At 52.9% G+C, this 27,637-nt stretch overlaps 2 protein-coding genes across 2 annotated transcripts; one reads left to right on the forward strand and one right to left on the reverse strand.

Moving 5' to 3' along the window:
* Positions 1 to 3,171: 3,171 nt before the first annotated feature.
* On the reverse strand, positions 3,172 to 4,210 carry NGA_2028300 (nadh dehydrogenase; the record flags this gene model as incomplete). The annotated part of the gene is made up of 1 exon (XM_005856019.1): positions 3,172 to 4,210. A coding segment is annotated over one exon (638 nt), but the record flags the coding sequence as incomplete, so codon positions are not given.
* Positions 4,211 to 9,819: 5,609 nt separating this feature from the next.
* Positions 9,820 to 14,219, forward strand: NGA_2096600 (ubiquitin carboxyl-terminal hydrolase 24; the record flags this gene model as incomplete). Its single annotated transcript, XM_005856021.1, has 1 exon — positions 9,820 to 14,219. A coding segment is annotated over one exon (4,400 nt), but the record flags the coding sequence as incomplete, so codon positions are not given.
* Positions 14,220 to 27,637: the final 13,418 nt, after the last annotated feature.

Below are 27,637 nucleotides of genomic sequence, written 5' to 3' on the forward strand. Positions count from 1 at the left end.
ATCCTCCCGATCCCGTTTTCTTTCCCGCGCAACCACCTCCTGCCCCCTACATCACCTTCGGCGTCTTTCATCTGGTGCGTGAGAAAACCACTATAGTAATGTTTAAGTGTGGTGCATTGGACAAGAGGCACGGGGAGTGATCCAAGGTGTTTGTGTCGTTAGTGCTGCTCGAATTATTTCTTGGCCGCTTGGCTGTCGCTCGGCTTTTGCGTCTGGTCGCCTCCTTGCTCCGTGTCGCTACTTTTCCATCATTACCTCGCTACTGGCACTACCAATTCGAGCTCGTGTGACTTGTGACCCAGCATGTTTTTTTGAGCGTAAGAGATATTACGTTGTCTGCTCTTAATTTTGGTTCAGTCATTCGAGCATTGATTTTCTCGGAATAATTTAAGATTAGTCCCCTCTACCAATTAGCTGGAGGGAAAACAAAAGCAACTGCTAAGCTGGATTGCTCTTTGCGGACCATACATAGTGCCGGGGTGGATCGTCACTGCCATTGCACAGCGTCATGAGAGAGGAAGCTTTAGCAAAAGATACGAAGCTCTCGCAAGTCTTTGAATACGAGAAGGATCCTGAAACTCGGTTGCAAGCAGCGGCTAAAGATAGGAGCGGTGTCATAGATAAGCCTTACCGCTATATACAAGATTACAGTCTGAAAGGTGTCAAGGTACGGCTAAAATGCAATAAGCAAAGTCTTTTCTCAGGAGCATGGACAAGCTGCGCGAAGCATGGCGACGTTCCTGTTATGCGCTGTGTGAGGGTCTGTTTGTGACGCTTCATGATTTCAGAGCATCTCCATCTGCTATCTTTTCGGTTTGCTTTTGAGTAGATACTTGGATGGATGTGGTGCTCTCATGCGTCGCCACCAATCCGCTTTTTTCAAACAAACAGAACCATTTTGAAAGCCTGGACCAGTTGCAAAAGCGCAGCAAACTAAAGCTGACACTTTACGGGTAAGTCACTTTGATTGTTTGTGTTGCTTTCGTATTTCGACGATAGTGTGCTTACTAAATTGACAAAGGCGCTTGCAACACAGTATTTTAACACAATATTTAAAAATTATACTTCACATGCAGCAATCTTGTTCCCGCGTCGTCTGCTTCGGTCAGCACGTCGAGACTACCAATAGAAGCATCAGTACAGACTTGGAGCATATACGCACATCCGGAAGAAAAGTACCAGGGTTTATGGCTCCATTCGAGGCATGGCATATATCGCTTGATGTCTCCTTCGAAAGACTTCGCGCCTTATGCGAAAGTCTTCATCCAATGTGTTCAGTACTCTGTAGCCATCCACCTCTTCATTCGAGACGTCATCGAAGCGGATGATACGGAAGAGCATCAGCTGATGGACTTGGAAACCCTTATCGGAATGATGACGGAGCATAAGTTTGATATGTCTTTTATCCAATGCCATGGGTCAGTCATGTTCGACCTTCTTCGTGATTTGACAATGAGTAAGAAGTACAAGTTCATGATAGAACTAAGCAAAATGCGTCCTTTGCCGGGTGATGTCCGTCCTTCTTTTTCCGGTGCCGCCCCTGAATCAATCTCGAATACATTTCTAAGCAGTAGTAAGCAGTGTCGCGGCTTCAAAAGTACAGCAAAGAGCGCTCACCCGACTCTCCGAGCAGGGGTACAACGGGCGACTGAAGGTACAATTCGAAGATACCGGGATGGAAACTTGGAATTGCTGACGAAGGAATCGCTAGGAATCGGTGAGCAGCGAGCAGGATTTGGTGAAGAAGTTGGTAAATGGAAGAAAAGGCGACAGCGGAGAAAAGACGGTAGTTCTGAACCGGGTGCCGGAGTTGGGTCCTCATGGACAAGTAGCACTGTGGCTCCGCCATCCATCGGACAGCATGCCGAGGCACAACCCTCTCAAAATTGCCATTCGGAGGATGAAGCCCTTTTGACGTTGCCCGGATGCCGGTCGCTGCACCTGTCACCTGAAGTGCCCAAGATCTTGAACACCATGACAGGCCACAATCACCGCCTGACCTTGGCGATCGAGCAGCAACGTACGAACGAAGTAGTGGAGAAGCAATTGAAAGTGTTTGAAGGACTGTTGAAAGATCTTTCAAGAGAAGGATACCATCCTCTGCATTATCTTCTCTCAGGTACTCAGGGCGGGGAGGCGTTCTTTCTCCCGCTTTTTGACTTGTACCGTCTCTTGAAGCGGGTACGCCTGACATGCTCTGAGGATGTCAAGCCCAGAGTTGCTGTTCTCCGGCGACAGCTTGTCAAGAACTTTACGGACCCCGTGCTACGCGACATTTGGTACATTCAGAACCGGGGAAGTGTTCGCGAGGAGATTCGGGCGCTGAAAGACGCGAAGAAAGGGGAGTGGCTCGAAGCTAAGTTCAAGCGCCTGAGCATGGAAAGAGCAGAAATTCAGGAAAGGAAGGCTACGGAAAAGAAACTCGCCCGGACATTACAGGAGCAACGTCGAAAGGATCGGGCTATCCGCCGGCAGGAATGGGAGAATGGCCACGCGGAAAGAAAAGAAGCGAGGCGCGCTGAAAAAGTAGCTCGCAAAGCAGCGGCTCAGGCGCTGAAGCTTCATCACATAGCCGCCGGAGAAGTCGCGCCTGAAGGAGGGGAAAAAAAGCAATTGGAGGTAGAAGACACGAATTCTCTGCGTGGAGAAAAGCGGGCTGCTGTTGAAGAGACGGGTAGTGAGCGAGCGTCTAAACGCGGGGATACCAGTTCTGCTTGTTCTACCTGTATCACGATGGACGACAGCACTGTTTTTCCACTCCAGAGGGATCCTACTACCCCAGCAACTGTGTGCAAGGGCGGACAGCCACAGGAAGAGTCGAAATGCACGTTGAGTCCCATGATTTACGTCGGCCGAGCCGCCTCCACCGCGACGGGCACAGTCAAAGCAGAATGGATGGAAGGAAAGGGCAACGGCTGTGGTAGTGTCCGGAGCAACGGGACCAGCATTTGGCGAGAAAAAGTCTAGGCGAACAATGAGTATGGGGGTAGGTATAAAGGGAGCAGCTGTGCATTTATGTGTTATATTCTGTGCGTATCACCATGTGTCTGGAGACCGGCAATGAAAGGATACGTGAAAGGACATGTGGACGAGACTAACAGTTATGTGTTCAGGAAACGGAGCGGGCCGGCTTCAAAAAGTATCAATTTTCACATGGAAAGCAAAGGTACACTAAGAAGATCGATGACAAACAGCACATAGTGCTCAACTAAGCACTCGCCGGATAAGTGAATATCCAAGATTACTGATCGTGGCGCCAGGATCCTCATGCGCTGTAATAAGTGGAATTTATCTTATAAAAAAATGGACAAATCTTGTTTGTACTATGCTGGAGCCTTTGCAAGTTCACAGCTTCTCATCTTCTCCGAGAAGTCCATAATCTAATAATTTACATGCCGTGCAACTATTACAATTGCTGTCGAACGGACGCGGACCGCTTGCTTATCATGCTTGTCACACATGTCGGTGTTGATTTCAATTTCATCTTTTTTGTGACACAACTGCCACGTAAATGTGATACTGACGGAGGAGTAATGGCCGCATGGAATGTCTGCACCCAGAAGGTGCGTGTGCTAGGATTCACTTTCTTCTGCGGCCGCATCTACGGCCAGCAAAGCAGCCGCGACACGCCGATCTTCCTGATTGAGTATGTTGAAGGTCGAACATGCCGAAGTCGTATCCATGTGCTCAACAGCCACACCGTTTGCGGCTAGAAATTTCAAAGTCGTGAGAGCCAACGCGCGACCGACAACCTCCTCCCCAGTGCCAATAATGAGGATTTCGATTGCTGGCTTCACAATCAAGAGTGGCGCCAACGACTCGGGTGTAATTTCTTCAATCTTTTTCGGCTTCCACAGAAAACATGCTGTGGGCAATGCGAGGATGGATCCCCTATAATTGACATCCCGTACCTCGAACCCCTGACCATCGTAGCCGAGTAAAAAAGTCCTCTCCCTCCCCGCTTCCTCCTCGTTCCCCACTGCCAGCACGTCTATGCCTTTTCCTAGGTCTGAGAATGCACGGCTTTGTTGCCTGCGATGATTCTGCTGATGCTTCTGGTCCCATAGAGCAGGCGCGTAAGGCGGATGGAAGAGGTCAACAGGGGGGTAATTCCGTTCAGGACATGTTGAGGTGGCGGCCTCTGAAGACAGTCGGACAAAGGTGGTCCGCCGCAAAGCACGCCGTATCATTCCTCTCAGCCTGTGTTGTCGTCAAAGTATACAGAAAAAAATTATGTGGTCGGTATAAATTGGTGGGATACATTTTTTTTCTTTGCCAAATAATCAGCCCACCGAGAGGTCGACCGAGTCTCCCTCCGGAGCTTCCTGACGTCTTGCGCGAGTCTTCTCTTGGTGCCTAATCGAAAAATACAGGAGGTCATTGTGCTGACACCGACGTTGTTTCGCGTGTCGCGTGCATTGTAAATAAATGACGACAAAAATTGTGAGGAGAGGATGCGTGTGTGTCCGTATAATTAGTCCTTATGGAACTCCAGGACCACCCGGGGGCAACTTTTCTTCCTCTCTTCGCTCTTTCTTCCTCGTATCACAAGAAGCGCGTTTCAGCAACACAATGATGCCTTTCTATGCACGAAGAGCTCATGAAAACCGACGAGATATTTTCTTACTCAAATGATCATTTCATGATACAGGCCTAGGAAGTGGGAGCAGGAAGCCTGGATGTGCCTTGTGGCTGAAAGGGAAAAATTGAGAACCCACCACCAGACGACGAGAGGTAAATGAAATGGAGCACGCATTCATCGATGCTTGTGACCATGCATTGCACCCCGTTATTAATCATGTACAATTGAATGCATTTTAATATTTCCTTTGCGCTCCCTTTGAACACGCACCGCAGTACCAGGCAACGGGCCCCCAGCAAGAGGCGCCGCTCCTCTGTAGGCGAGGCGGAAGAGGAAACAGAAAGCGCAACCACAAACAACAACCGAAGAAGTGACAGCAGCGGAAGTACTCATAGAAGCAGCGGCGGGCCAAAGCCGCTGCTGCCCACGTCCTCCCCTCAGGATTCACAACCGTCGATATCATCTCGAAATCTCCCACCAGATTCGGGAGAGGCCGCGCCTCGCCTGTCGGAATCCTTGCTTCCTGAGCTCTCCCTGGACAATTTGCGACCACTTGGCTCTGAACTAGATAAAGAAGAGGAGCGAGGGATCAAGCAAGGTCTGGAAGAGGAGGCAGACAGTCTAGAAGAGGAAGAAGACAAGAGTCAAGGAGACGAAATGGAAGAAGAGAACAAGACGCTCAAAGTAGAGCTTTTCCACGTCGTCACGGAAGCGCTGTCCAAAACTGCTAGCGTGGGGTGGGATAATGCGGTGGACTCACTTCATCTTGCCTACGATCGCTTCTCCGAGGCCGAGGCACAAACGTTTTTGCACGCCCACCTGGAGCAGATTGTGGGGATCCTCTTGGATCAAGTCGCCCACCGCATTGATATCCATCAACGCTCTTGCGTGGACAATTCCTTACGTTGGGCATTGAATATCATAATTCTGGCCCTAGAAAGACAGCAGGAGGAGTTCTTGCCCACTCTGCTTATGATATTCAACCGCAAGCGCACGTTTTACAAGGCTGCCGGTGCAGGTGGATACTGGGGCGGGGCCGGCCCGCCAAACGAAGTCCGTCTGAGGCTTATCGGAGATTTTATGGAAAACGGCGGCTTCGACCTGCTTTGCCGCACCCTTCGCGCGAAAAAGCAGGGTTGGATGGGTTGTGAGAATTTCAGGATCCTCTTGCAAGCCGCTTTTGAGGGCAGGGAAGTGGTGGCCACACTGCTGCGGCGATTGGCTCCAAACAACCCTGAGCAAGCAAAAAATCTCGCTCGCTTGACAGAGGGAGTGGTGGAGGAAGTGGCACTTTGCTTGCGCGAGCCCTTGTCGACCCTCGCGGAAGAGGACTTGAAACTTGAGCCGGCGCTTGCTGTGTCCGCCTTGGCGGAGATGTTGAGGAAACGGCTCCAAGATTCGGACGACGAGGTGGACCGGGATGCACTTATGCAGTCTTGGCTGGCATTGGCGCATGCTCATATCAGGTCTTCTTCCCTCCCCCTCCGCTTGTCGGCCTGGGAGCAGATGGGCGACATCATTCGTATTGCCAGCAGTGCCCGTCCCATTGCCCGGAGATACAGGGTTAAGGGGGCTGGAGAGGCAAGGGCAAACGGCATTTATGATTTCGTGCGAGAGCGAAACGGGGCCCCGGAGTATCAGCACCAGGCAGGCGATGGGACCGTCTTGACGCTTTTTCGCTGCCTGATGCGGTGCAAGGAGAAATGGTGGTTTATTTCCGAGGCGGACAACGCCTGTCCTGGAACAGACCAGGACGTCGACTATTACCAGCACAGGTCCATCTTTAGAGAGCAAGACGAGCCCCACCCGGTAGGCTGGCTGGTTTGCAGCTCAGGAACATCCAAGGGAAAGGCCCCTGCCCCTACCGTGGAGCGCCTGGAGCCCTTATGCGATGCCGGGCAGGAGGAGGCGTCCCTGGAGCACAGGGTCCTGCAGTGGGCCATCGAAAACCGCGTTCTGGAGGACGTGTTCGGTCCCTCCATGCACAGAGAGGTGGTGATTAGGGCCGGAGGTTTACTGAAGCTGATGGCGAACATGAAGGGTTTGACTGACGAGCATCTCGAGCGAATTTGGCGGGCTAGTATCGGGCAGCCGGAGACCGAACTGGTGGAGGAGATCCACGCCGCCCTTGCGGCGCTGATTCCTCTTTCACTCACTCCTCCTTTGACCATCCGTTTGTTTGATACAATTCAGAAGTCGATTTGTGCGCAAAACGCTGTGCTGGAGGCATTGGCATTCGTCGAGAAGCTCGCGTTGGACTTGAAAGTCCAAGATTTGCTGGCACTTCATGGGCCGGAGGGGATTGATAGCCTGCTCCGACTTCTCTGGGAAGTCTTGCAGCACCCTGGCACCCGCTCCCAAAAAGGTGTGCGCGTCACCCGGGACCTCTTCGCGAAGAGTCTTCAAGTCTTGCCTGGAACGGAGCGTCAGACAGCTTTCCTCAAGCAATGTCTTCGGACCATTCAACTATCGACAACAACTTATGGGGGGGGCGTAGGGCAGAAGAAAGGTTCTACAGTTGCATTACCCATCTTAAACTTTGGCGCGGATGACTCAAGAAGAACGTCGCAGCACCAGCATAAGAACGTGGTGAATGAGGACGAAGTTATCAACGCCTTACAGATGGCGCAATTTCTTCTGGAGGTGTTCCCGGCCACAGATCTTGCCCCTGCCCTACAGAGGCTAGCAGTGGAGAATCATCTTCCAGAGCTTCTGTTCCAGGAGCTCAAAACTTTCAAACAACGCGCTTTAACGGGCTCCGTCGCTAGCATGGGGAGTTCCACTTCATGCATAGGGTCCCCTCAATCCTCGTCGCTGCCTGCGTCAGTATCCACGGTTGTCTTCAACCCCTCAAACAGCCCCACGCCAGCGCTTCCCACGGCCCTACTACTTGACCGTGTGAAAATGCGCCTGGATGTGATTCGATACGTGCACTCACACAGCGAGACAGTAAAGCTCAGTTTCCCACAGCTTATGGCCTTGTGGGACGTTCTGGACTCCCCTGCCGAGAAGGAACTTTTTCTGCTGTTTCTCTCCGAGGCGTGCCTCCCTCGCGATGCTGGCACCAGCTCAAGCAAGAAAACGGCTGCTGGTACGGGGGAAAGTGTAAATGCACCTGAAAGTTGTCAAAAGGGGAAAGGATTGGTGCCGCTGGCCTTCTCACCGACGGTCATGTGGACTGCGTTTCGAGATATTGTCTGCCAGCGGGCGGATTGGACTGGCCTAGGCGATCAAGCCTACGGATGTTTTAACGCATACTTCACTGGACTTCGGCAATGGGATCGAGATGCGGGGGATTCGCAGGAGTACAAGCAAGGGAGTGAAGAGGAGGAAGAGGAGAAAAAGGTCGATGAATTTGATGACGGCATACTTTTAGGGAGGAGTGGTGTAGATCCAAAAAAGCGGCGGCATCAGGGACAAAAGGATGATTTACAGCATGAAAGTACGTTAGCCGTAGCCTTGGATGCGCTTTGGCGCATAGCTTTAACGGCTCGCACGCAATCGGTGGCAGATGCCGCCACGCGGGACTTACTTTCTGTGTACAGCGACACGGGCACTCGTCAGACGGACAGAAACGAGGATGGAAAAGGCACGTCGACAGGCGTGGTAGCCTCGACGATGCCAGACCCCAGTATGGTAACAGCGTCGGAGGCAACATCGCCTACGTCGTTGCCTGCATCGATGCCGAATACCTGTCAGCGACGTGGACGCGGGAAGGGAGGGAATCTGGTGGAGCTGCGGCTTCATTTTTTGGAGCGTGTGTTTGGAAGTCTGGACGCATGCCGGGTTGAATTGAGCTCTCGTAACAATATTGAAGCGAGTGCCTCCGTGGACGACATCGACAGCCGCAAGCTCTCCAAAATGCCATCGGAACCATCGAAGCAATCTCAAGATACTATCCTGAGGGCTGAGCGTTGTCTGAGGCTGATCCAGGGTGCTATTGGTTTTAATGGTGTGATCCTGGGTTGTATTTCGGATGATGCGGTTACTTCCTCTAGCCTGACTCCAGTAGGCAGCACTCTCGGTGCGCAGTCGCTTGCTCACGGGGTGCGTGGTCAGGCAGGTCGCCTCCTGGTAGTGGTGGAACCGCGTCGAATGATTCCTTCCCAAACTACTGTGCGAGGGGGTTTGAGCACGAGCACGGGCGGGGGGGCACAGAGACTGGAGCCAATATCCATTCTCATGCATCCGCTCGAGACCGTGGGTGTCTTGCGTCGACGTGTTGCAGTCCGTTGTCAACACCCCGTGGAGCAAGTCCGCCTGGTAGTACCAGGTATGCCTAAGCAATTGAACAGGCTAAAGATGCGTTTTGGCTCCTTGGGGTTGGCGGAGGGGGCCGATGTTAATGCCGTACTCTTTAGCAAGAGCCTAAATCACTCTGGACACTCCAATCCCGGGTCATCTATCGTCCCCCACTCCATGTCTCAACCTCAATCGCACCATCCTCCTCCGTTACAACCGGCCGGCGACACAAGCGGAGAGATCTCCCCTATGGTGGTAGAGGGCGCGATGTCAATACAAACGGGTTCCAAAAACTTAGAGGGGGAGCCTCAGCAGAGCATGGAAATGTCTCCTACTCGGCCCCAACCGATCTGACGACTTCTCAATCATCTGTTGGAGTGAAAGATATCTATGCAGCTTCCACGATGAAAGCTAGCGCTCCTCCAGCCATTGGGGATATGATTGCGACGAATGAAAAATACTGTCACATACTCTTCGACTTACTGGAATGCTGTTCTTCACACTCTCCGTCCGTGTCCGCCTGCTCGTCGTTGGACGCGTTAGGCGATGGAAAGAGCGTCGGTGACAAAAGCAATGCGGCACTCATGAAAAATATTTGGGAGCTTTTGCTAGTTCTTCCCACCCAAAAGCATGCGTTGCAAATGGTCAGACAGGCCGCTATGCAGCCTGCCCCTTCTTCTGTCGCCGTCTGTTCGAAACCTTGTATCTCGGCAGAGGCATCAAGTTCTCCTTCGTGGTCCTCTCTAATTTCCACAAAAGCTTGGCATCGCTCTGTATACAACATGCAAGTGATCGATGCGTTTCTGCAACCGTCTGAAGATGCCCTCCATGAAGATGACTCAGTGCCCCCCGAAGACTTTCACGCTGCATTCTTGAAAACTGGTGGATTTACTCACGTGTTGGATGTACTCATGCGTACAAGCGTCGGTGGAAATACATTTTCAGACTGCGAAGGAGACAATGGGAGCCATGTCGTGTCAAAGCGTGACGAGGCTCCGGTATCTGTGGTTCAATGGATGGCCACAGCAGTTTCCTTGCGCATCGTTAAGTTTTTCTTGTTCGGGCAGCAGCAATCGAGGGTCAGGAAAGGAGAATCGGTAGACGAAAGCAGTGCTACAACTATCCGTGGCACCGTTTCTGTACCGGCAAGATCTGCCTCAGAGGGGCCGCCATCGGAGACGTCGTCATCGGCAACCATGGAGATGCAAGCTGCGGAGGCTTTGCCGGGAAAGATGCTCGGTCCAGACGAGCTCCTGGGCGGTGGAAAGCGAGTGCGTCAGCTCTTAAATCGGTTGGTGCAAGTAGCGGCACAAGCTCACGAGGCTGCGGTAGGAGGAACCGAGCATGGCAAGGGAGAAGAGACATGCAATGTGTCTACTGACGCGTTGGCAACTATTGAACTGCTGCTGCGACGGTCAGGCGTGCCTGCCAACTCATCAGGGAGCAATACGATAAGTGAGTCGGGAGCGACGACATGTGCAGATGGCTCTGTAAATCAGACAGGTCAAATACCAACAACAAATCCGATTGCTGCCTTCAGCTGTAATGCCATCACCAACGATTTGGTCTCAGCTTTAGTGACGCATAACACTGCTCCCTCCCTATTCATCGGCCTCTTACTCCGCAATCCGCACCGCAAAGTACGACAGCAGACTCGAGATCTCATTTTGGGCCCTGATGCTCCGCTGCTTCGCCGTAGTGTCTTTACCTGGTGTCTATCGGCGCTCGAAATGCTTGAGGTCGAATCAGTGACCTGTTTGGAATTTTTTGATGTCCTTCAGGAGCTTTCTTTTGTCCGCAAACCGCCTTTGGCTGCAAGACCTAACAGTGCTGGAAACTCAGCACCGGTACCCATGGTCTTGACGAGCGAGTTGTCAGGTGTTTCGGAGGAAATGTCAACGGTCATAGCCCCGACGCCTCCGACTGGCGGCGGAGACGATCTGGTTCAAGCTCTTGCTCAGCTTGTGACGCGCCGCCTTGTCCACTACCCCCGTATCAGCGGAAGTCGCAGCGCAAGCGTATCGAATGAGCTGAAGTCGGAGGAAGGGGGTCAATCGGCTCCAGTTTTATTGGGCTTACTTCGACTGTTGAATTGCCTGGTGGAACAGGACCATGATGGCAGTCTACTGGCTGGTACTGTGCTGGGTGACTTAATCGGGAAGGCTTTCGCGGACTTTTTGTTCGCAGTGCCCAGTCTACGGGAAAATAATGCGCATGGCCGACCGATTTGCGCGGCAGGAGAAGCAAAATGTAGGCAATTGGTCTTCTCGAGCCTTCTGACGCGAGCTAAGCAATGCTCCCGGCAGATGGAGAGCATTCTCGGCCAAGTCATGTCGTTGACCGAGGCGGCAGCCAGTGGACTTCGCGATCGATGGCAGTATGAGTACCTGCATGAGACCAAATCTTATCCAGGACAGTACGTGGGGCTGCGAAACCAAGGTTGTACTTGTTACATGAATTCTCTGCTGCAGCAACTTTTTATGGTTCCTCGCTTGCGAGATGCCATCCTGGCCGCGCGGGTGAAACGACGGCGGATGGTGTCGGGTGAAATGTTCAGAGACGAGGAGCTAATCGGGCGGCAGATTCTTGTAGACTGGGAGACGGAAGAAGGGACCGTTAAGATGGAGGCAACGGTGACGAGCTTTGATGGCAGCACGGGAAAGCATACGATCAAGTACGACGGGGCGGGAGGGGCGAATGGTAATGAAAAGATCAACGCCAGCGTAAGGCTCAAATTGAGAGAGGGTCGGGCGGGAAAGGAGACTGGGCATTTCCAGGTGATCCCTCCTCCGCTGCACTCCTCTTTGTCAGCCGTTCGCGAAGTTGAACAGGCGCAACGTGTCCTGGAGCAAATGCAACGGACATTCTGCTATCTAAGCGGCAGCGAAAAGCGCTACTTCGACCCACGATTTTTGGTGGAAGCGTGCAGATGTCTCAACCTGAACTATTCTGTTTATCAACAAAACGACGCCTCGGAATTTTGCGACAAGCTTCTTGATCAGCTGGAGGCCTCTCTGAAGGGTACTCCTCAGCTCGTTGATTTAGAAGAGGGATGCTTTGGTGGAAAGCTGGCCTACCAGAAATTACCACAGGGATGTGAACACAGAGCAGAACGGGAGGAGCCTTTTATCAAAATCGAATTGATTATCAAGGGAAAAGAATCGATAGAAGAAAGCTTGGCAGCATTTGTGGAAGGAGAATTGATGGACGGTGAGAATAAGGTGGAATGCGAGGGGTGCAATACCAAAAAGCCTACGGTGCGAAGGATCTGTCTCGGGAGTCTACCGAACCTGTTGATCCTCCACTTGAAAAGGTTTGACCTGGATTTCACCACTTTTGAGACGGTCAAATTGAATAATCGATGTGCTTTTCCCACGCGACTAAATATGAAGCCCTACACTCGGGAGGGGTTGGAGGAAGCGTCTCAGACAGAGGCGCTGCAGAAATTGCAAGTGAGGGAAAACGGAGAAGACATGGACGTAGGACTTCAAGAACGAGAAGAGAGAAAAGAGGGTATGACTGAACCAGCGTCCTTGGTGAATGATGTGCCTATGGTGTTTGAGGACGAGGAGTTTGACTACGAGTTGAAGGGAGTGGTCATTCACGCAGGCATTGCCCAAGGCGGGCACTACTACTCATTCATAAAGGACCGAGAGCGCGAAGATACCTGGCACAAGTTTGACGACGAAGACGTAACCTCTTTCGATCCATCTTTGATAGAGACCCAGTGCTTCGGGGGAACGTTTTCGAAGCCGACGACTTGGAACGGGGTCACAAACTACGTGGAGCAAGAGCGGGTTCACAACGCTCTGATGCTCTTTTATGAAAAAGTCCGCCCCCGGGGACGGACGTCATCTCTCGCATCTGCACAGACGGACGGCCACAAAGGAAGGGAGGAGAGTTGTGCACCCATGGAGGCTGTGGAGGATGTTGAGAAGCAGGTGGCGGGAGAGGTCTCCCGAGGCACAGGAAGCGCAGACGAAAGTGCCATGACTGTCGACACCGAGGGCAGTAAGGCCACGGGTAATGAGGAAGACGACTTTGAGTATGGCTTGGACGGGAGAGCTGCTTTCGAGGAAGAGGTTTGGCACGCCAATGTTGCCTTTATCTACCATCGATATATCTTTGATCCACAGTTCCACAGTTTCCTGTCAAGTCTGCTGACCATGGTTTTCTGTCCCTTGTCGCCTTCTTTGCTCGCACCCACGTCAAGTGGGGCGTCCATGGAGACGGGAGAAGCGGAGTGCGTTTGGAATCCTTTGGCTCCCGAGATGTCGAGCGTGCGGCAGGAGGTGTTTGGGATGGGGTTGGCCTTCCTGCTGGACGTGATGTTGCACTCGCGAGATCGACTCGGAGTCCAGTCTTGGATGAATTTACTGCGGCACGCCATGCAGGTAGACCCAGACATGGCTTCTTGGTTGTTGGAGGCGTTGATCCTCACTCCTCCACCGGTCCCACTGCCAAGCTGGAAAGAGGCAAGGAGATCGGAGGAGCATCTCGCAGAGGAGCAAAGCGTTTCATCGCCGAGGTCATCCTGGCTTCGGACTTACTTCTTGGAATGCAGCGATTGCACTGCTCGTGCTTGCGTGCTGCAGCTTCTAGTGAGCGCCATCGCACGGTTGGCAAGGGAGGACGTGGAGGTGAGAGCGCTCCAGGCTGCATCCTTGACCGAAGCGCGGAACCACAGTCGAATTGCCCGCTTTTTGGAAGCGGCCGGCCAGCTTTTACACGATGCCAATAGGCATTGGCTCCACGTCGATGAGTTGTTTTCACTGTTTCGAGACGCAGCCAGGGCCTCAGAGCCTGTGCGTCTCTACCTGGTCCGGGCGGATTTCGCATTCTACCTCGCCATGTTTGTCCTCGGAGCTGCTGCCACTCCATCTCTCAAGTCGCAGTTTCCGTACGCGTCCTCTTCCCATTCTGCTGCCCCTGCCATGTCTGCGGGAGCGACAACCGGACCGATCCGTCCGTGTCCAAGTTCTCGATCAGAGGAAGGGGCTGCCTCCCCCCTACTACCCCTTTCCCCTGTGGAAGGGATTGCACCTGTGCAGCAGGTAAATCCCCCACATGCAGTGACGGATTACTTGTACTTGATGGAAGCAATCGCAACGCTGGTGGGGTTTCCACAGGCACCGAAGGCGGCTTTGTTGGAGGAATGGGAAGGAGGACGAGAAGGAGGGAAGGAAGAAGGAGAGGGTGGGAGGGACGGAGGGGTTGCGTCGTATTACCCCACTCAGGCGCGCTTGACACAAGCAGCGCGGGAGGCATTGACGACGATTTTCCAAGAAAATTCTCGGGCGGGGGGCATGAGCATGCAAGACTTGTCCCGTTACTTGGAAAAATGCGCGAGTCTGGGTGGCGGAGGAGGGGGGATGGGAGGGGGACGGCATGGGGGAGGCGTCGGGGCAGAGATGTCTTCTTTTCCTTTGCAGCAGCAGGTTTCACATGCCACTCTCAAAAGTATCCTCGCAAAGTACGAGAAAGGAAATGATAATCGGCTGACATTGAATGGCTTTCTGGATTACTACCGGGACCAGGCGCAGTGGTTGGCGAAACAGGTGTGGCACGACCTGCAGGCGTCCGGCTTTGGGAACGACTTGAGACGGCATGGAGGCCGTGGGCGGGGAAGAGACGAGGAGGTGGAAAAGAAGAGGGCGGTGGAGGAGATGAAAGGGGAAGAAGGAAGGGAGGAGCCGGGGAAGGGCGCGGGTCAGTCGGCCCGGATAGGGACAGGGAAAGAGGAGACACTGCAGCTGCCGGCGATGAGTCGGCTCGCCTTGGGAATGTTGGCGTTTTACGCCCCTATGTACGAGATTTTCCCCACTGAAACGACTGGGATCTTGCAGCGCGTTGTCCGTGAAGACATGGCTCTCTCGCGCTGTTTGATCAATCAAATGCTGGCCGAGTTCCACCGTCTTTTTCAACCGCTAGCGACTCCTCTTTCTTCTCCCTCTACTCTGCAGCAGCAACGGCATGAGCACCATCAAGCGTTCGCTCCTTCAGGCCTCTCCTCGAACCCAATCAGCCTCCAGACACTGGCATGCTGCCTTTGTGCCCTTTACAACGTAAAGGACAGCCTAGAAATGGAGAGGCTGAAAGAAATTCTATGGGGGGAAGGATTGGGTCTCCTTTCTTCCTTGCTGGACAAGTTTGGTGGAGGCGAACAACGGGCGACACGGCGTCAATTGCTGGCGGGTCAGTCGTTCTTCAAACAAGCCGTAGATCCCTTGCTAAGGGAAATGCTGAAGCTGTGTGACAGTTTGCACTCACGCATGTCGATGGTGCCGGGAAAGGAGCAGTCATTTGCATTATTGCAGTCTTTGGTAGCTGAGGGGGAGGAGGAAATTGATGATGAAGGTAGAGATGCCGGGAATGGAGCTTACTCAAGGAGGGAAAGCGTCGGCGAGGGAGGAAGAGCACGGCGCCGGAACGGCGGGAGGAAGGAGGGAAGGATGCTTTCGGCCTCAGAGGGGGAAGAAGAGGAGGATGACGACGAGGAGAACGAGGAGGAAGAAGAGGAGGAGGAAGAGGAGGGATTAGATGACAACTCGTCGGTGTCTTTGCCGCCGCCGACTTGCCGATTGGAAGGAGCGGGCATCGAGGATGTTAATGGAAGCTACATGTTGATGCCTCAGAAGGTCAACGGCGCTTACTCGTATACGAAGAAAACGGACAAGATCCTTTCGGATGGCACTTCGAAGGTCTACACACTCTATCGGTGCGAGATTGACGCAGGGGAGGTGCGCTGGTACGTGAGTATAGTCCCTCCAGGTGGCTCTCCAGGCACGCAAAAGGACATTGATTTTTACTACGCCACATGTCCCGGTGGGCGAGACGATTGTAGAGACGGGTACTACGGGCAGCATGGGACAGGGAAAGAAGAAAGGAGGAGGAGGAGACCCCGGTTGGACCCGTTGCCTGCCCGAGTGGGATGGCGGGCGATGAAAGACGCGTACCTTGCAGCACCAACACTGGTCTTTGAAGGACAGGAAGAAGATGAAGAGGATGGACTGGATGATGCATCGTTCGAGGGGGCTGAAGAGGACGCGGATGGCGATGACGAGGCTGTGGCAGTGGAGGAAGGCTAGAGGTGAGATAGGCATTATTTGAGGGAGCGGAAGGAGCTTACAACATTTTTGAGGCTCTTATGGTGATCTTTGCAGGCCCTTTGGGCTCGCCAAAACAAACTGGTAAAGGTTGTGCATAGGCAAGAGTTTAGTAAGTCCTTCGAAAATATTGAAAAGTCGCAAGAGTATAGCAAGCTTAAATAGTTTGATGCACACAAGCAGGTCAGGAACTATGAAGCAAAGGGGTGATGGACAGGGATGGAGTTTTGAAGGCCGGGGAGAAAGGGCTCTGGGAAGAAAAGACAATCAAGGTGCAGTGAGAATGGCGGGAAATCTCAAGCGAAGGGGGGGATATCGGCTTCAAACACAGCGAAATGGTCAGCAGGGCATTAGATGACAGACGATATCAATCGAGAGATTTGATCAGCGAGCTACGTCATGGTGTATGTTTATGTGCAGGCGAAGGAAGCGATGGAAAGAATGCAAGCAATTGATTCATTTTGATCTCAAAAATGCCTTCCCGAGTCCTTTGGATGGTAGTCCGACGAAGAGATTCTTGCCTTTTTGCTGAGCAAGGATAAGATGATATCACATGGATTTCTTTCGCTTCGTCTTGCAGCAGCCATCTTCTTGCGATGTCCTTTCACACCCATGGCATCGCCTATGGTGGCTCGCCATCGATCCGCTTTCGAATAAATGGTGATTCCCCAGTCACACCTTTTTCTAGTCGGCGTTTCATTGAGGAAGCGAATCGATCCAGTAATAAGGAAAAAGCAATGTTTTCTGCCCCTTCTGATGCCATCCTTATTCAAAATGTATTCAACTTCTTAATTCCCTTGTACATGCTACTACTTTGTGTCCCCTATTTGCAAGCAGCTAATCGTATCACTGACATCACGCCAACGGGCTTGTCTTAGCACTCGTTCCCACGATGCTGGTAAGTAACACCCTACTCGTATAGCTTCTGGATCATGCCCAAATGACCCCTACTTGGCGTCCACCATCAACTACTTCGATGAGAACCCGATCGTCGCCAGACTCTTGCGTGTCTGTTTCTAATAGTCCCCTTTATCTCACATGTTTTTATCCATTCTGTAAATTGTGTATTGCGCATTATTTTTCCTACAGTGGCAATGCTGGACCCCAACAAAAATATGCCTTTTTCTCACGTCTTACACACGAGGCGGCTACCGCCACGTTCACATCACAACACTCACAAAGAAAAAGTGTATGCTACCCCATGGTGAGACATTATCCCAAGAGACTGGGTTCACTACTTTGTAAAGCCAAGTCCTCCAAATTCGTGTGTGACTTCCGCTGCGACAAATGAGTCAGCTGCCCCATCGATTTGGACGGGCCCATGCTACTTAGTCCCCTCCCATCTTGCGCTAATACACCCATTGAAACCGAACCTTGCATGCGAGACGATGCTGAGGTTGCCGAGTGTACTCCGCGAGGGCTGCGACGACTCGGCCGCCCAGTCGCCGCGGATGACATGGGACCGAGTGAGGTGAAAGACACGGATTTCCCCCCGAGGCCAATCCGGGGCGAGAGCAAGTCAGACCGGACAGAAGGGTGGTCCTCCTCCTCGTCCTCGCTGTGACTCCCTGACACGTGCGAATGTCGCTGTTGATGCTCATGGTTGTACTTGACCAGCGCTCGGCCGGTCATGACCGCAGCGACCACCACTAACGCGGCCATAAAGCCTAGAACAGCGCTGGCAATACTGGCTTTCAGAGTCCTGTGGCGGGCCGCGGTCTCGCCCCCCCCTTTTCCTGCATTAGGATTTGCCATGCGGAGCTTATGTGATTTACCGGGGGAATGGGCCCGAATGTAATCATGGTACCATTTGGCGGAGGACTTCTTGTAGCGCTTGAGGTTGTCCGAGTAGTCCACGTAGTGGAGACCGAAGCGCTTCGAGTACCCGTCTGCCCACTCGAAGTTGTCAAGCAGACTCCATGCAAAGTAGCCCTTCACTTTGACTCCGTCTTTCATCGCCTCTGCCATGTTGGATAGGTAGCCTCGGTAGAAGTCCACGCGAAATTTGTCGTCCAAGGCCTCGGCCAGGGACATCTTGCTCTCGTTGGGCACGTCGCAGCCGTTCTCCGTCACGTAGATGCCTGGGTTACCGTATCGCTCGGCCACCCAGTTTAACATCTTCCTGAAACCCCAAGGGACCACGTGGAGCCAGGAGGAATCGCCCAAGGGCCCGATCAGGATCCCGTCGATCGAGGTGTCGGTCTGGGTGGTGTGGGCGTCCGCGTACCACGAGGTCCCCATCCCTGGCAAAGGGGCCGGGTAATCAGGCTTTTTGACGTATTTGGAAGTGTAGTGATTCAACCCAAAGAAATCCCACGACCCTTTCAGCTGCGCTGCCTCCTCGGCGGTGAATTTCGGGAGGCGATCCCCCACCGCGGCGACCATGGAGGCCGGATAGGTCCCGAAAAAGACCGGATCGGCGTACCAGGCAAGCTGAAACTCCAAAAAGCGCGTGGCAGCCTCCTCATCGTCCTTGGAGGAGGTGAAAGGCTCGCCCCAGTCACAGTTCAGGGTGATCCCGATCTTACCGTCCAGCATGGAAGGGGCCATGGCCTTCAGCTGGCGATAGCGGGCAACGGCCTTCCCGTGCGCGCGCAAGACATTGTGGGCGGCGATGTAGGGTTCCGTCGCGGAGTCTCCTCCCAGCGAGCATCCACTGCATCGTCCCGGCGCATGCGTACCAGAGCCGTAGCCGAGGTTGACGAAGGTGAGGGGCTCGTTGAAGGTCAGCCAATTCGAGACCCGGTCTCCGAACTGGAGGAAGCAGGCCTCGGCGTACGTGACAAAGTCGTCCGCGACAGAGGCCTCCAGCCAGCCCTTACCAAAGAGCTTGTCTCCCTCGGACTGGCCGGCAGAGTCGTTGGCCAGGGCCTGGGGCAGGTCCCAATGATAAAGGGTGACAAAGGGCTCAATGTTATGGGCCAAGAGGGTGTTGATCACGTCGTTGTAGAACGCGACGCCCTTGGGATTCAGGGGCAATTTTCCGTTGGGCATGATGCGCGGCCAGGAAATGGACATTCGATAGTGGGTGATTCCCATTTCTACCGCCAGCTTGATGTCCTCCTCGTAGCGGTGGTACGAGTCATCCGCGACGTCCCCCGTGTCTCCGTTAGCGGTCTTGCCGGGAATGTGTGAGAAGGTGTCCCAAATGCTCATCCCTCTTCCGTCCGTATTGTAGGCACCCTCCACTTGATACGCGGCCGTGGCTGCGCCCCAGGCGAAGTCGGAGGGGTACGGGGCGCTAGAGTCGGCGCTAACATCTCCTAGCAAAAAAGCAAAGGCCACAGCGGCTGTCCAAACGATGTTAGTCATCGACCTGAGCCGATTAGATTGAGGAATAGTAACCGAGATGACATGAGATAACTTCCTACTCACAGTAGAGAATGCTTTGCATGTATTTATCTTTCACAATCGAATGTAACGTGTCTCTGCCACGAGCATTCGATCCTTTCACGCGATATAGACAAGGTTGTAGCGAAAGTTGCGTACAAAGGTCTGTTCGAGACTCACCTCATCTTCTGCACTCTTGATCTTGCACGAGAGGAGGTGTTATTTCGGAAATCGTGTTGAAATGATAATTTGTGCAACGGATCTCCGAGTGTCGGGATCAGCGCTTTCCCTGACCCGTGCTACGATTTATGCTTCTTAAATCCTGTCAGGAGGCCCGGTCGAAAGCAGAATGCTGGTTGAGTTAAAGTTGCAAGTAAGATTGAGATTTATCATTCATTCAAAGCACACCTGGGCGCACCCATACTCGATGATCGATGGCTTGCACTCAAGCAGTCCATGGGGGCCTGCTGTTGCGCATGCAATAATCGTGCCAGATCGATGAAACCTCATGGCCATAGTACAATGTAGAAAAAGGCATTGCGTCGAAGGACATGCACAATAGCCTATGTACGGGCTCCTGACAACCACTGCATGACCACTAGTACGTGGGGAAATCGTTCGCATTGAGGAAAGGCCCGCCGTTCGCACTCGTTGTTTGGGGGGGGGGCGTGCCGCTTGGCTGGCGACGTGGCTTGCTGCCGTCGCTGCCGCTTATGCGGTTTTCAAAAGGCAACCATGGAATGTATCATGAGCAACAAGTCTACCGAATGGATGGCTTCGTTCGTTATGACAGAAAGAGCTTCAGAGTTTCGTTACACACGACCATAAGTTTCATGGGCAGAGCGAAACCGTCGTTTGCCTCAAGTTGAATGTTCACGCGCCCAAGCTGTAGTCGTGCGGACCCCAAAAACCAACCAATTTCGGCTTTTTGATGGAGCAGACACACATACCACGTCTGACTTGAACTTTGTACGTGACAAGCAGAGCGGTGGGCAGGATTGCGGTTTCGCATGGACAGCTTCGGTCGCGCCCACAGGGGGGGGAGAGAAAGCCGCTGTCCATGATCCCTCCAACCTCCCCTCTCCCCTCGTTCCACTCGCGTGCGCTGGACTACCGGGCATCAGGCTGGTCCTACATGCCATAATGAGGGCATATCTTTGAAAGCACAAGCATCGTTCATTGCCGAAATCTCGTTTCTGAATTGTTGTGTTTCTTTCGTTAACGACAGGCATCTTGTCTTTTTAGCCTTTCTTTTTCCGACGCCCCGCCTGGTCGATGTCACCAGTGCCAGCGAGCTTATGCACAAATTTGTTTTTCGCATCCCCTACCATCCCGAAACGCTTGTCTTGGTCCATTTGTTGCCATACCGACCCAGTTTTGTGCTTCTGTCGAAATGTAAACGGCAAGGTGAGGATAAGCTCGACGAGGATAAACTCGACGACTACTTTTCACCTGCATGTCGCTACGCTCCTCAATGTGAGTATCCCCCCGACGTACCTCTGCACGCGTTGTATCTTGATCCAATAAATGCGTGTACTTGGTCTGCCCCGCACGTCCAAAATTCTTCACCTGCATGACGCTCGGCAGCGCCGCTCGATTGAACTTATCCTCACCCGTCGCCTCGTCCGCCGCCCTCCGCCGCACATCGTCCGGCCGCGCCACCGACTCTTCGTCCATATAGAAGGCCCCCTTGTGGTAGTACTTCTGCATGAACTTCCATTTGGCCTTCTCCCCCTTGCCCCCCTGCTTCGCATACACCCCGACACCCAGCTGCCGGTCTTCGGCGTCCCGCTCGGCCTCGGTCATTCCCCGTCGACGCGCCACCTCCGCCTTGTCCTTCTCCCGCGCCTGCCTCGCCTCCATCTCCCGCTTCATCCGAGCAAGCTCCCGCAGCCGCCAGTTTTCAAACTCCAAAGCGTCCTCCTCCGGTCTGTCCGAATCGTCCGGCGCCCCGGCGTCCGACCCATACCCCTCCATCGCCCCCTCCGACCCCACGGCCCCCTCTGACTCCTTCCGCACCTCCTCCGCCACCATCAGCCGTGTTTCCCGTCGACGTGATTCCCGCGCCGCCGCGGCTTTTCGCTCCTTCTCCACTTCCTCCTGCTCCTCCCGCTCTCGGTCTCGGTCCAGCTCCCGCTTGCCCTTGGGGATGAAGACGGGCCGAGCCAGTGCAAAGAGGCCCCCGCCCCTTCCTCTTCGCTCTCCTCGCTCTCCTCCTCGTACTCCGAGTCCTCCTCCTCCTCCTCCTCCGCTTCCTCCTCCTCCTCCTCGGCAGCCGCGGTAGCCGCCTCCTCCTCCACGCGCAAACTCTTCAGACGCTCCCGGATCGCAGCCCGGCGTCTGGCAATGGCCTCCTCCTCCTCCTCCTCGTCCTCCTCGTCCTCCTCCACAGGCTCCTCTTCTTTCTCTGTACCCTCACGGAAATGGCCCGATCCTTCCTCCCCCTCAGCCTCGCCTTCGTCCCCGTAAGCGCGACCTCTCTCCCTCCCTCCCTCCACCTCCTCCTCCAGCACCTGCGCCTCGAACACCTCCCGCCCACGACCCCGTCCGACCCTCCCCGCCCTCTTCGCGTGCTCCACTCGCAACAGCCTCCGGTCCTCTCGCTGTGCTGGTCGCGTGGGCACGTACTCCTCCTCCTCCCCTCCTCCCTCCCCTCCACGTTTCTCCTTGGCCTCCTCCCACCGGCTAGGACCACGCGCGGCCCGGTTGAAGAAGGACGCGCCCTCGCAAAGCCTTCCTCCTCCTCCTCCGCCTCAACCCAGGCAGGCATCTCTCCGGGTCGCAGCCGCTGGATCTTGCGCGTGGGATCCCGTTTGGCACGCGCGGCCTCACTCCCCACGTCTGCGGCCGTGCTACAGATGGAAAGAGCAATGGGACCAAGGATACAATGAGGGAAGTTACAGAGCCCAACCTACTTGGATGCTCGCACACGCATCATCAGATGTTTTGCGATTGTCGCGACTTTGGCATATCCCAGTCCTCTCTACGAACGTACGGCGGCTTCCGGCAAGTTTCCCTCTTTCCCTTTGCCGTATCAACCTCTCTTCGTCGTCTGTCATGCACATTTTATGGGTCTTCTGGGGTGTAACGTCCATGTACTTACTCGTCATGGGTGTGCGTGAGCACGTTGTCCTCGACCTTGTCTGAAAGGGCCAAGCCCAGGTCGCGCTTGCCGAACATCATGATGTCTTCAGCTATTAAGAGAACAACGAAGAGGCAGCGCGAAAAAGGAGGACCTCCAAGAAGACGACAAGAAATTCTATCCCTTGCAATCTTAGGTGTGTTGGCAAATGAAATGGTGAGATCGATGGGCATAAGGATAGCACGACTAGACAGACTCCGTTTGACGAGGTAGCGTTCATCACCAGGCCAATCAATTTACCCGGAGTGACAGCATCGCGCTTCCATACATTCAGATGCATGTCACATGTGTAAACTACCGGGAAAATGCTGAACTCAGTTCAAGTGCCCCCCCACGATAGACCTCCTCGACGACATGCAGCACAGAGGAGGGAACCAAAACCTCCCGTGACCAGCCCCTGCACTCAGAAATGCCAGCACGTGATCATGGAAAAGCGGAGCTCACAATTGTGGCAAGAGTGCTGAGATAAAACTATTTCATTAGTGGAACACCTCGCGTGGCCTATTTTTCGCTGAAGGGAAGGGGGATTATTTTATTTGAAATAGGAGCAAAAAGGTGGGTGACCCCGGGACCCATCCTATTCATCATAACAACTGATTGATTTCTTGCTACAGACAACGAGTTATATTAAAAAAAAAAGGTCGTACATTTGCAAATGAGTACAACTGTATCGACCACAAGACAAAACTATTTATCATAGTTGTGACCAAGAACGATCAGGGTATTTTTCCGCCCAATGCGTCGGTCATCCGCCATGCACACCGATGCTTTAGAGCCCAAGTTCGGTTCACCCAACTTCACCACATGAGACGAAGTAGGGTGGCTAGAGACCACATGCTTTGGGGAGGTGAGTGAAGTCCGGATGTCGAAAGGACAAGTGGCTGCCCCCTCCTCCTCCCTTCCCTACCCACGAGAAGATGGAAGAGAGCACCTGGTGCCGGAGTTTTCCGACACAAGTTCGAGGGAGGAAAGGCAGGTTGAAACCATAAGGTGGCAGCGGTAAATAGTATTTGATGATGGATGAGAGTGTAAAAACCGCCGCTAAACCCGAGCAACAAGGGAAAAAATCAAGAGCCTCACCGATGCCAGACACGATCTCTCCGCATTCTTTCATCTTCCATCTTTGTCATCGGACGGCACATATCCATGTGTCGCCTTCTTTAAATTATGTCGATGAGACAAAGCCTTTTCGATCTCGCTGGCGTGATTCCCCTTCATTAGGTTGTACTTGACGCACATGTTGGCATTTACTGGCGAAATCCCATACGAAGTTAACAATGCCTTCCATGGCGTCGATTATTCTTTAATGACACCTGCAAGACGTGGTGAGGGACGAGGAGACTAGTTACGTCGATTTTGTGATGTGTATTGCTGCCAAATTCGTGTGATCCCGTCTACTGCGTCAGGAAGCCGCCGCCCAGCAGAACCCCTACTGCCACAAATGGGGCAAGGATGCTAACCACAGCGATCAAAACTTGGGGGTCCACAAGTCGCTCTGACAGCTCTTTCTTCTCCAAGTTCGACTTGAAGTACTCGTCAGGCTCGTTCTCGCGGGTAGGTCTGCCGGGCGGACCTTGGAAAAGTCTGCTTCTCTGACCGCGGCTGGAAAACGTGCGTGAATGGAAGTCCCGCACGCAACTTTTTAATGTGACAGGCCTGCTACTCTGAGAGGGTGAATTGTAGGATGGTCTGAACCCGATGACGAGGCCGATGATGCAAACGACCACAAGGGTACCTAGGCAGGCTGCAGAGCGCAACATGTTGTTTCTGGGTAAGAACGAGAGGACCTGCGTAATACGTGGATTAAAAAGGAGTATCGTCAGTTGCTCAATGCGTTCGAATTGGGTGCCTCACATATTTTTCGTAGCGTAACCATTTACTGGGTGAACGCCTAAGATCGGACATAGGTCGGAGTGCGCCAGGTGGAAGAGAGGTTGACGCCACTTTAGTCATAAAGTAGCGTCTAATTGCATCCAGTCATCTTTCACTTCATGGCCACTCAGCTACATGACCATCTCTGACGGGTGACACGGTCTCAAGGCGAGTGACACAAGAAATAATTTGACACGCAAGGGGTGGTGTTGAGGCGGGGGAGACGTGGTTTCGGCGATGGGGGGGCAGGGGCGTCGTGTACATCCGGGGATGATTTTAGGGAATAAAGAGGGCCAAGATGGGCGCGAACCCAACAGTTGAAGAAATAGGCACGCGTAAGACGATGAAAAGTGTTCAGACAAGTTTTGTCTACACTTTAAAAGAGTGACAATATATCGTTCTCTCGACAGCGGTATGTAAATGTGCTCAATTGGTGATAAACATTAACGTGGCACGTAGCATACCACAGCTACGGAAAGACTTGTGTCAGGAGCTTTCGAATATTATATTCTTCGTGCTTCAGTTTCTCAAAGCCAGAAGCTCCGTAAAATATCTGAAAGCAGCAGTGGGACTTGATATGGTGCGTTGGCAGCCTTCCTCTGACGGCCTTTCTAGAGATACCTTCAAAATACATGAGAAGCACAAGCCATGAAACGATTCGAAGGACAAGAGAGTAAGCGCCATGAAATGCAACTATACACATTAAAAATTTCTGAATTGTCTGATTAATCATCTGTAAGCGCCTTTGCAAGCAGTAAGGTTCTAGCGCTGCGCAACACTTGGCAGGTCATGATGCCGAAAGCTACGATATTTGTTTATCACCTCGAGACGATCATCAAAACCACCTGCGAATTAATGCGATACTCTCGCTGGAAAGTCTTTGAGAAAGCTTGCTTGCTCCAGAATCTGACTATTATATGTTTTGGGATTTGACTTTGTTGTGTCTGTCCTACTCTTTCCGCATTTTTACCATTTAATGGGGGATGGTTATGGAAAAAAGCATGACTAATACATATGCGGAAAGGGATTCGTGAAGACAATGTTCCTAAGCCACCGCTGCCTACAGGGGTTTCATAAAACTCGCTGTCGACTCTCACCCTTCAAAGGTACGAAACTGGCTCATGAATTAGAGATAGCGGCTTACAACTGATCAACCAGAATTTGCGAGCCTCAGTAAGGAGGATTTTTGTAACTATAAATAAATGATCGCTAGAGTTGCAAAGCTTTCCATTCGTATGGTTCTGAGGTCATGGAAAAAAGGGGCCAGTGAGGGGAAAAATAGCCACAGCTTCCATTAAAAGTTGTAAGTGATGTCATCTATGCGCATGCAAGACGTTGAACCCTCTCATTACTATCTGAAAAGTGAACTTGTGCCCTCCTCCTCCCAGACATGCATTTTGCCTGCTTATTCGTCGTAAGTACCGGGGAAATGAGAATTTGCTTTGCGGTCAGAGCTCCGAATCCCTCTCCACAATATCCTTATCTCAGCAGTCATATACTAGTACGCATATGAACATATATTATGGCAAGAACAACCCTTTTCGCGCTCCCAATGTGACGCCCGTCACCTGCATGGCCGCAGCACGCCAGTCGTGACAGAGGGCAATCCAGGGACTGGGAAGCTTGAAGTGCCGGCCAAACCCTGACCAGATGCATCGGCTTCCTCTCTATACTGGCGCTTTTGGCACACGCACCGATTAGGCTGCGTCTTGACAAGACTTTGCCTCTCCAGTCTGTGACGTTTTACTTGCATACGGCGGTGCTGGGTGCATAGGCAAAGAGTCTCTTCTGTTTGCTGTTCTCTCCCTCTTTTTTTCCGCTTGCCCACAGTGGTCGTCCTCCGATTGTTCTCGATGAAGGAGGGAAGCGCACCTAGATTTGTTTCTATACGAAAGTTTTCTTCACCATTCACCTGCAGTTTCTCTCCGCTCTGGAAAAATTGTATCGCATCGTTCCTTCAATTTGCCTTGCAGCTGCATTTTGAGACATGTTAGCAACTCCCAAAAAGTGTCGAAAGTGCTCCGTTCGATACTTGAAGTTGGTTTCATATCAATCTGCTGCCTCGCCCTCTTCAGCCCTTCATGAGCACCCGCTTACTTCGATCGTGCCAATACACACAGCCAAACAAAACCACTAGAACCATGATGTTCTTGCGCTTGTCAATTTTGGCCCTCCTGGCAGCGTCGGTTTTTGCCTTCGTGCCCCCCGCTCCTCGTGTCATACGGTCTGCCTCCCAGGTCGTCTTTGCTGAGGCGGAGAAGAATTTCATCACGGTACGTGATTCTTATATCCTTTGAAAGGTATTTCTTAGCCGACTTGTCATTCTCACCAAGCTTTTTATAGAGCTGCGGGAGGGAGGACGTTTAAACTCTGGCGCCTTCCTGTCGCTGTTCTTGAATTTGGAGGACAGGCAGAATCTTTCGCCTTGTCCCGAGTGATTGCTGCTTGGTCATCGACGGGACACGGTTTAAAATTAATCGCATCTTCTTGTCCTCCTTATGTCGGGACGGGTCACAGCAGGGGCAAAATTTGCTCAGCAACTCGTCCTCGCGCCATCTGGCGGATTGTCGCCAGAGCGGACGAGCCCCACTCAACACTCGCGTAATATGCCTTCTTCATTTCCCACGTGACAGGAGGCGGACAATTGCTTGAACGGGGAATGCTCCATCGACGACGTGAACGATCTCCTCATTCAGCTTCGAGTGGAAATCAAGAGCCTGAAAACCAAATTGGCCGAGGTAGAAGCTTGCGAGCAGCAGCTTACGCAAATGAACGGTGCCCCACTGGCGAAGGACGCCGTCAGGGACATCATCAAGGCGGTCCTTCGCGCCATGGACGTGGATCCCGAGGACTCCAGCTTCCCCCAGATTGTGCGTGCGGCCGGATTCGCGGGAGAGAAGTTCAAAAAGAAGGGCTCTTTCGATGGCGTCCCTTACAAGAAGGCCTGAGCGACGCGGGCCCGGGCGCGCGGGATCTGAAGCGTGAAAAAGGCAGAGGAAAGGAAAAATGAAGGATGGAAAGGAGGAAGAAGAGGAGCGGGGAGAGGGGAGGCGGATGGACGGCCTGTCCTGACACTTTCCATCCATGCAAACGCCTTTTTGATGCATCGGGTCATCGAGTCATTCCCGTGCCTGACGGTCACTCGCACGCCACATGTCGGTGGAGAGTGCTGCGACAGATTCAGCGGCATCCTCCTTCTTTTTGTGCGGTGTAGGGAGAAACGAAATGATGGAGGCTTGTCTGTTTTAATGAAAGAAATAAAAAAGAAGTATGTGCGAGTTCAGCTGCTCACTTGTCTCTATCATTGTTCTCTTTCGCTGTGCGTTACCCTTCCCTTTCTATTAGTGTTGTAAAGCTCAAGTG

This window comes from Nannochloropsis gaditana, assembly GCF_000240725.1.
Source record: "Nannochloropsis gaditana CCMP526 unplaced genomic scaffold scaffold053, whole genome shotgun sequence".
Classification (NCBI taxonomy): domain Eukaryota; class Eustigmatophyceae; order Eustigmatales; family Monodopsidaceae; genus Microchloropsis; species Microchloropsis gaditana.